This window comes from Myotis lucifugus, unplaced genomic scaffold (assembly GCF_000147115.1).
Source record: "Myotis lucifugus unplaced genomic scaffold, Myoluc2.0 scaffold_46, whole genome shotgun sequence".
Lineage (NCBI taxonomy): Eukaryota > Metazoa > Chordata > Mammalia > Chiroptera > Vespertilionidae > Myotis > Myotis lucifugus.
Window position 1 is genome coordinate 1 of NW_005871094.1, and position 9621 is coordinate 9621.

The 9621-nt window shown below is 42.5% G+C and overlaps 1 protein-coding gene across 1 annotated transcript in view; it reads right to left on the bottom strand.

Annotated features, from left to right (window-relative positions):
* Positions 1-5389: 5389 nt before the first annotated feature.
* Positions 5390-9621, bottom strand: part of LOC102430403 (3-oxo-5-beta-steroid 4-dehydrogenase-like) — a gene marked incomplete at its 3' end in the record, with an annotated part of 170632 nt that continues 166400 nt past the window's right edge. Inside the window, exon 5 of the mRNA XM_006088302.3 lies at positions 5390-5512. Within this exon, the coding sequence (XP_006088364.1) occupies positions 5390-5512 (123 nt within the window). The remainder of the gene's footprint in view (positions 5513-9621) is intronic.

Here is a 9621-nt window from a genome sequence, read left to right on the forward strand (position 1 = left end):
TTGACTTTCGGTGGTTAGCACATGGTCCAGGTATACAGTGTCTTGTAACATAGAAACCCACACCTGAAAACTATATGTTCATGTTGACCAATGTCACCCCAATAAGTTTAATAAAACAAAAAAATTGAATTTGTATTTCTCAGGGTGTTTGTTTGTTTGTTTGTTTGTTTTTTGGCCAAGTAGAATTCCTAAACACTGAAAAAAAAACCAGTTATCATTAGTAGAAGAATAAAGTCACCACTAAATTTAGATAGCATACTGGCCAATGATCTTACTGGTTGACTAAAACTATGCCCATCTAAATCACAAGGCTGGCAAACAACGTGCTATCAATGAGGCCAAAAAGTGTAAATCCAACTCTGTTGTATGCTGTATTTCTTGCAGATTTCAAACTATGCATCAAATATTCTAAAAGCACTAATCTCTTAGCATGGGATAATATGGGAGCTATGGAGATTTTATCAAGTTGATGGGAGATAGTCACGTAGTTTATTCTAAAACTCTGAGGTAATGTAAAATGAGCAGAAAGGAATGTCAAAGTTGGCTTCTCATTTCCAAGTAGAGATAAGAAAGAACCTACTTGGCTTTTGATGGAAAAAGATTCCATAATAGTCTCAGAAATTCATCTAACTTTCTTTTCTCCTTTTAGCTCTGATATAAGTAGAAACAGTTGCAGGATTTTATTTCTATTCTGGAAGTTCTGAAGTTGCATGCAGGCCAAGGAATTATAGTCCTGCCCTAATGTGACTCACACTGGCTTGTTCTGAAGAGAAACAGGCCCTTAAAATCCTGTTGGTCACAAGTATAACCCATGTAGTGGCTCAAATGAAAAAGCTGAAATGAACGGGCTACACAGTTAGACAGTCTCAGATCGTGGTTTGAGGATTCTCTGTGAATTTGATTTGCTACACTTAACTAAATAGGGAGAATATCTATTTGCATTTGAAGATAAGCAGAAAAAAATAATAAACTAGTGAAGTAATTTTATATAATATGTCTATAATCATTAAGAAGAATCGTAGAAACTTATTTCCAAAATATTTCAAGCTGATTCACAAGATAGGGTTTCTTGTTTGTTTCTTTTTTTTTTTATTAATTAAATCTTTATTGTTCAGATTATTACATTGGTTCCTCTTGTTTCCCACCATAACTCCCCTCCACCCAGTTCCCACCCCACCCTCTGCCCTTACTCCCCACCCACTGTCCTCATCCATAGGTGCACGATATTGTCCAATCTCTTCCTGCACCCCCCACACCCCTTTCCCTGCCAAGAATAGTCAGTCCACTCCCTTTCTATGTCCCTGATTCTATTACAATCACCAGTTCATACTGTTCATCAGATTTTTTATTCACTTGATTCTTAGATTCACTTGTTGATAGATGTGTATTTGTTGTTCATAATTTGTATCTTTACCTTTTTCTTCTTCTACCTCTTCTTAAAGGATACCTTTCAGCATTTCATATAATACTGGATTGGTGGTGATGAACTCCTTTAGCTTCTTCTTATCTGTGAAGCTCTTTATCTGACCTTCACTTCTGAATGATAGCTTTGCTGGATAAAGTAATCTTGGTTGTAGGTTCTTGGTATTCATCACTTTGAATATTTCTTGCCACTCCCTTCTGGCCTGCAAAGTTTCTATTGAGAAATCAGCTGACAGTCGTATGGGTACTCCCTTGTAGGTAACTGACTTCCTTTCTCTTGCTGCGTTTAGGATACTCTCTTTGTCTTTTGCTCTTGGCATTTTAATTATGATGGGTCTTGGTGTGGTCCTCTTTGGATTCCTTTTGTTTGGGGTTCTCTGCGCTTCCTGGACTTGGAAGTCTATTTCTTTCACCAGGTAGGAAAGTTTTCTGTCATTATTTCTTCAAATAGGTTTTCAATATCTTGCTCTCTCTCTCTTCTTCTGGCACCCCTATAATTCGGATGTTGGTAAACTTGAAGCTGTCCCAGAGGCTCCTTACACTATCTTCGTATTTTTGGCTTTGTATTTCAAATCTTTGACTTCATTCTTGCGATCCTCTGGTCTGCTGTTGAGAGTCTGTATAATATTCTTTATTTCAATCAGTGTATGCTTAATTTCTAGTCGGTCCTTCATCACACCATCGAGGGTCTCACTAGATTTCTTGAGGATCTCACTACATTTATCGGCGGTCTCACCAGTCTTTTCCAGGTTCTTACTAAATTTATCGGCGGTCTCACCAGTCTTTTCCAGGGTCTTACTAAATTTATCTGCGGCTTCTAGACAGTTCTTGAGAGACCTTAAAAGTGTGGTTTTGAACTCTATATCCAGCAGTTTGCTTTCCTCCATTTCTGTCATTTGTGTCCTGTTTCTTTGTCTCAGCATTTTTTATGCTTCGCTGTGTCGATAGAGTGGCTTTCTGTGCTAAGTGACCCAATTACCTTAGGTAGACACTCTTGGTGCACCCCCTTGTGGGCTTTGTGCACAGTCTTGTTGTAGTTAAGCCTTGATTGTTGTAGTTATCACTGGGAGGATTTGACCTCCAGGACAATTGGCTGTGAGAATCAGCTGTGTCTGCAGTGGGAGAACTTCTGTCTGGAGACACCCCTCTGGGGCTAGACTTGCTTCAATGGGGCTTTGGTGCTCACTGAGTCTGCCCCCTGAGTGTGTCCTTTATGGTTCCATGGAGCTGCAAACTAGATGGTCCCACAGTGACCTCTGGGTTTCCTGGCTCCTGGATCTCTAGGGAGGTGCTAATCTAGCCTTTGCCTGAGGCTATCCAGCAAAAGCTTCCCTGCAAGGCTTGGGCGGGGCGGGTCCCATGGGATCAACAGGGCGGGGCTAGCAGTTATGGCTGCTCTCAGTCTTGCCCTCAGAGGCTCTGCTTCTCAGTGTCCAGGTAATTGCTGCAAGCCCCTTGGAGAGAAAGCTGCCCTCCGGTTCTGACCGATGCCAGACAGTCCCGCTTCTCCCGTATGAGTCTGGGTCCATAGAGACTCGCCCGGAACTGGAGCTCAGAGCCTGAGACTCCCTCCCGATTGAAAATGACAACCGCGCCCTCAGCCGCCAGCCCGCTCCGCATGCACCTCCGTACCTTAGTATTTTACTTCTGCACTGCGCCTCCTCTGAGTCTCGGTATGCTTTTCTTTTTCCTTCTAGTTGTAGAATTTCCACTCAGCCAGACTTCCTGTGGTTCTGGATGATGTTTGTTCCGTCTTTTAGTTGTATTTTTGAAGTGGTTGTTCGAGGCAGCAAACTCCAGTGTTTACCTATGCCGCCATCTTGGTTTTCAGCCTCTTGTTTCGCTGGTAGAGTTTCTGATGAGAAATCAGCTGTCAGCCTATGGGAGCTCCTTTGTAGGTAAAAAATTGCTTTTCTCTTGCTGCCTTTAAGATTCTCTCTTTTTTTGTTTACTTTTTGACATTTTAATTATGATGTGTCTGGGTGTTGGGCTCTTTAGGTTCTTCTTGCTTGCGACTTTCTCTGCTTCCTAATTGTATGAATTTTTCCTTCACCAGGTGAGGGAAATATTCTGCTATTATTTGTTCAAACATGTTCTTGTCTCTTGTTCACTTTCTTTCTCTTCCGGTACACTTATTATGCGAATATTTTTCAATTTCATGTTGTCCCACAGCTCAGCCGTCTTCTTGTTTTTTAATTGTTTTTTTCCTTTTGTTCTCTGTGTGATTTTTTTCTGTCCTGTCTTCTAATTCACTAACCTAATCCTCAGCTTCCCCTAATCTGCTGTGTATTCCTTCCAATGAGTTCTTTATTAGTACTAGGTCATTTTTTATTTCCAACTATTCTTTTTCCATAGTTACTATATCTTTTCTCATGCTGTTGAGCATCTTTACCATCATTATTCTGAATTCTATATCAGATAAATTTCTTGTCTACATTTCATTTATCTCTTCTTCTGGAAAATTCTCTTGTTCTTTTATGTGGTGTTTGTTTCTTGTCTTCTCATTGTTGCTACCTGTTTGGGTTTATGACTATGTATTAGGTAGATTTGATATGATTCCTAATCTCTAGTGAAGGACAGTGTCAAATGCTGTTTCTGACTAATTAGATCAGGCAAAGACTCAAAGCCTCCAGAGACCCATCTCTGCCTGAGACTGACTGGATTCAGTCTTGAGTAGTTCTTAGGCAATCATACATAGGTGTGGTGAGAGGTTAACCAACTGGGCAATTGGAGCAATTGCTTCTTCCTATAGATTATTATTCTCTGTCTCTTTTTAAAAAATGTATTTTTTTTTATTTCAGAGAGTTAGAGTTAGAGAGAGAGAGAGAAACATGAGTGATGAGAGAGAATCATTGATCAGCTGCCTCCTGCATGCCCCCTACTGGGGATTGAGTCCAAAACCCAGGCATGTGCCCTTGACCAGAATTGAACCTGGGACCCTTCAATCGACAGGCCAATGCTCTAACCACTGAGAAAAACTGGCTAAGGCTATTCTCAGTCTCTTAATGGGCCTCAGAAACTCCACACATTGGGGCAAAAGATTTTTCAATTGGGTGGGTCAACTGTCTTCCCCCTAGTCATAAATGGCCTGGATAGCAAAGGTCTCCCTGAGAAAGATGACCTCCACAGGGTGAGGGAATGACTCAGCACAGGCCCTGGGGTGACTGCCCTCTGAGCTAATCCAGAGCCCGCAAATCTAGCTTCTGCTCACAGAGCTCCAATCCACTCTGCTCTCCCTCTGCTAGAGCCCAACATGAGTGGCTGCACATTAAATTTTGTGCATTGGCCCCTTAAGAGGGTGCCTGCATTTCCAGCCATTTCTGGCTGGCAGACAGCAACCCTGCTGCTTTTCACAGCCAGATGTTATGTGGGCACGTTTTTTAGTCTGGTGCTCTCTTCTGGGGGCCCAGCCTGGAGATTAGACCCCAGAGTTCTTAGTGGGAACCCCCCACAGCTGAGATATATCACCAGAACTTCATCTGCTGTCTCTTAGAGCCCGTCCAGTCCTTCCACATCTCCATCCTTCCTACCCTTCTCTCTGAGGTCTCCATTTTCCATGCTTGGTTATCAGGGTTCTCTCCAGCTAGTCTTCAGTTGACTTCTCAGGATGGGTTTTTTGTATTTTAGTTGCAATTCCAGTTTGGTCCTGGAAGTGGGTCTGTGTAGCATCCACTTACTCTGCTACCATTTTTAATCTCTTCTATTCCAACTGTCTTAATATTGGGCAGGTCTTGTTCCTAACATTATTTTTCTTCAAAAATTTTTGGCGGTTACTTTGGTCTGAATTTAAACTTTCAAATCTTTATTTGTTATTTTTTAAGAGACATAAGTTGAGAGAACTTAAAAACTTGTCCAGGGTCTTTTTTCTAGAGTGAGCACAAAACTTTCTGACACCTAACCCATGGTCCTTTATGTTAAGTAACTCTTGAAATTCCTTGTTACATCCCACCTTCTTGTCAGACTGTACCTGGTTGCAGACTGGCTTATACTTGAGTCTTGGTTTGTTCAGTATTAGCTCCAGCTGTCTGCGGTTAAAATTGGATACACCAAGAGATTTCACCAAGCCAGCATCTTTGCAAGCTTCCAAAGCCTGTGTAGAGTAAATGCCATTGAATTTAGAAAGAAGCCTCAAAACAAGCAAGAATGAATGTTTAGAAGGTTAGTATAAATTCTTTAAAAAGGAAAGTCCCTGGGTATGTTAATAGTCATTCTGTGAAGAAAAAAATGTGGGGTGGACACAAGTAGGAATTGTTTGATTGTGGAAAATTTACACCTTATCTTTCCCTTGTAATATATATAATAATCTTATTTCTTTTTTGTTTGTTTGTTTGTTTATAATGATCTTAGTTCTTTAAATTTGTTGAGGCTTTCTTTATGGTATGGTACCTAATCAATTTTAATAATTGTCTTAGACGTGTAGGAAATGTATATTCTGCTGGTTTTTGATGCAAATTTCTCTTCTCTCTCTGTCTCTCACTCTCTCTCATACATATATGAGCTTTTTATGGCTTCTCAATAATTTATAGGATTATGACAGTAATCTCCCACTATAATAGTGAATTTATCAATGTTTTCATCTATTCTATTTAAAAATTAAAAATATATATATTTTTATTGATTTCAGAGAGAGGAAGAGGGAGAAAGAAACACCAAAGATGAGAGAGAATCATTGATTAGCTGCCTCCAGAATCCCCCATTCCCCCCACTGGAGATCTAACTGGCCATCTGGTATTGGCCCTGAGTGGAATCAAACCTTGACCTCTTGGTTCATGCTCAACCACTGAGCTTCGCCCATTGGGCTCTACTTTAGAATGTTTTCATATAATTTTTGTTTCATATACTTGCAGATATTTTATTGTGTACATATTTCAGCTGGTATGGCTCAGTAGTTGAGTACTGATCTATGAACCAGGAGATGACTGTTCGATTCCTAGTCAGTGCACATTCCAGATTGTGGCCTGGTCCCTTTGGGGTCATGCAGGAGGGAGCTCATGGATGATTCTGTCTCATCATTGATGTCTCTATCTCTTCCTCTCTTTTCCTCTCTCTGAAATCAATAAAAAAATAAATAAAAATAAACATGTCCTCAGGTGAGGATTAAAGAATAAAATAAAAAACTATGTTGTCAGATCCTATATAATAAAAGGCTAATCTGCAAATTGTCCCCTCGGGAGTTTGACCGACCAGGAGTTGGACCACTCGATATGTGTGCTGACCACCAGAGGGCAGCGTGGAAAGAAGGAAGGCCCAGCTGGCAGCCAGAAGGCTCTGATTGGCTTTGATCACTGGCCAGACATAAGGACCCTACCTGTGGATGAATTTTGTGCATGGGGCCTCTAGTATTAATATAACTATACATCTTTTTCTAAGTATTAGACTGATAAGATTCCCCGCGCGCCCCCCCCTTTAAATTTTAATATAAAATTAGGCCTAACCTAATTTTTCACATGTCTTTATGTTTAGATGTGCCTAATTCTAATCTGTCAATCTTTGCCTTTTAGTATGTGAATTTAGTTCATATTTATTGTAACTATAAATATATTTGGATTGTTTCTACCATCTTAATTTCCTACTTCAGTTTTTTCCACTTTTATGTTTCTTTTTAATACTTCCTTTTAAAAAGTTTATACCTATATCTTTCCTTTAATAAAGATAAGAATTTATATTGTCACACATTTCTTGATTTACCTTCACCCCAACATCTATGAAATTAATAGTCTATGCAGAATTTCATTTCCTATTATTATAGGTATATTTCTCTCTTTTTATTTAGTATTATATAGTTTTATAGATAATAAAAACTATATCATATTTGATTTGATTACTTTCAGTTTATACACTTCTTGAAGCATCTTTTAGAATTTTGCTCCTCTTATTTAGTAATAGTTTTCAGTGTTGTTCTTTATGTGGCAAAACTTCTGAGCAATGTGTGGATCAGAAAATATATTCATCATGTATCATTTTTGTCTTATAGTTTGAATATCAAGTTCAAGTTCAATGTTCTTTATTATTTAATACTTTGAAAATACTATTCTATTATCTCTTTTGCTGCTGATAATATAACAGAACTGATCAAAACAAAACTGATACCAATCCTATATAATATAGAGGTAATATGTTGGCCTAACCAGTTTGGCTCAGTGGATAGAGCATCAGCCTGTGGGCTAAAGAGTCCCAGTTTCGATTCCAGTCAGGGGCATGTACTTTGGTTGAGGGCACATCCCCAGTAGGGGGTATGCAGGATGCAGCTGATCAGTGTTTCTCTCTCATCAATGTTACTAACTCTCTATCCCTCTCCTTTCCTCTCTGTAGAAAATCAATAAAATATATATTTTTTAAAAAGAGGTAATATGCAAATTAGCCCTCGTGCCCTCACAAGATGGCTGCCTACGAGCAGGCTGGCAGGGGGGTTAGTGAGGGACGATCAAACGCCTGAACAAGCAGGCTGCATGGGGTGACAAGGCCGGCAGGGGAGGTAGTTGGGAGCAATCAAGCTGGTGGAGGGGGAAGTTAGGGGCGATCAGGTTGACACGCAGAGGCAGTGAGGGTGATCAGGCCAGCAAGCGGGGGCAGTTAGGGGTGACCAGGGAGGCAGGCAGGTGAGTGATTAGGAGCCAGCAGTCCAGGATTGTGAGAGGGATGTCTACCTGCCATTTAAGCCCGATCCCCTAACCCGGCAGTTGGACTTTCCCTGAGGGGTCCCAGATTGGAGAGGGTGCAGGCTGGGCTGAGGGACCCCCACACCCCCTGCACGAATTTTGTGCACCGAGCCTCTAGTCTCATTATATACTAGTATGAATGACTCTTTTATTGCCTTTCCCTTTTCAGTTTTGTTAGTTTATGCTTCATGTATTTTTGGAGTTTTGTTATTAGGTGCATAGATATTTAGGATTTATTACCTCTTTATTATAAAACAAAGTTCTTTATCCCTGGGAATAAAGAGGCTCTGGAATCTTTGTTGATATTAAAATAGCTACTCCAGCTTTCTTTTTATTACTATTAGCATAGTATATATTTTCCTGTCCTTTAATTTTTTAAACCTTTGACTTTAAACATCTACACTAATAAAAGAGAAAAATGGTAATTGGCGTACGACCGCTACCCTTCCCATTGGCTAATCAGCGTATCCTTATGCAAATTAACTGTCAGCCAAGATGGCGGCCGGCAGCCAGGCAGCTGGAAGCGAACATGAGGCTTGCTTGCTCCCGTGACTGCAGACTCCAACGTTCCCCGCCTGACTTGCCGGCATCTGAGCTGGCAGTTTGAAACATTCTAACAAATATAGCCGGCTGGGATCTCAGAGCTGAAGTTATACATTGTGTCGATTATAGAACTGCAAACAAACCAGCAGCGGAAACCTCAGAGCTAGAGCCAGAGCTAAAGCTGGCCCAGAATAAAAAAAAAAAAAAAAAAGAAAACAAGGAGCGGTTGGGAGCATCAGTCAACAACCACCAGCCTGAAAGCAGCCCTCAGCCCCTCACCCAGTCTGGCCAGGCACCCCAGTGGGGACCCCCACCCTGAAGGGTGTGTGACCAGCTGCAAACAGCCATCATCCCCTCATCCAGGCTGGCCAGGCACCCCAGTGGGGACCCCCACCCTGATCCAGGACACCCTTCAGGGCAAACCAGCCGGCCCCCAGGCCTCTATCCTATATAGTAAAAGGGTAATATGCCTCCCAGCACCGGGATCAGCGGAGCCACGAGGCCTCCTGGCACCAGATCAGCATGACAGGGTGCAGTGCCCAAACCCCCTGATCGCCCTGTGGCTCTGTGTGTGACAGGGTGTGGCATCCCAACCCCCTGATCGGCCCTGCTCTGTGTGTGACAGGGGGTGGCGCCCCAACCCCCCTCCCCCACGGGCCCTGCTCTGTGTGTGACGGGGTAGAGCTATAACCTCCCCATCGGCCCTGCCCTGAGTGTGACAGTGGCGGCGCCCCAACCCCCTGATGGGCCCTGCTCTGTGGGTGATAGAGGGCGGCGCCCCAACCCCCTGATCAGCCCTGCTGTGTGTGTGACAAGGGGCGGTGCCCTAACTCCCCTATCGGCCCTACTCTGTGAGTGACAGGGGGGGCGCTCCCCAACCCCCTGATGGGCCCTGCTCTGTGCGTGACGGCCGGGGGGTGGCAGTGCACCCACCCCCTGCATGGCCCTGCTCCTGTGAGGTGACAGGGGGCAGCGCCCCAACCCCCTGATTGGCCCT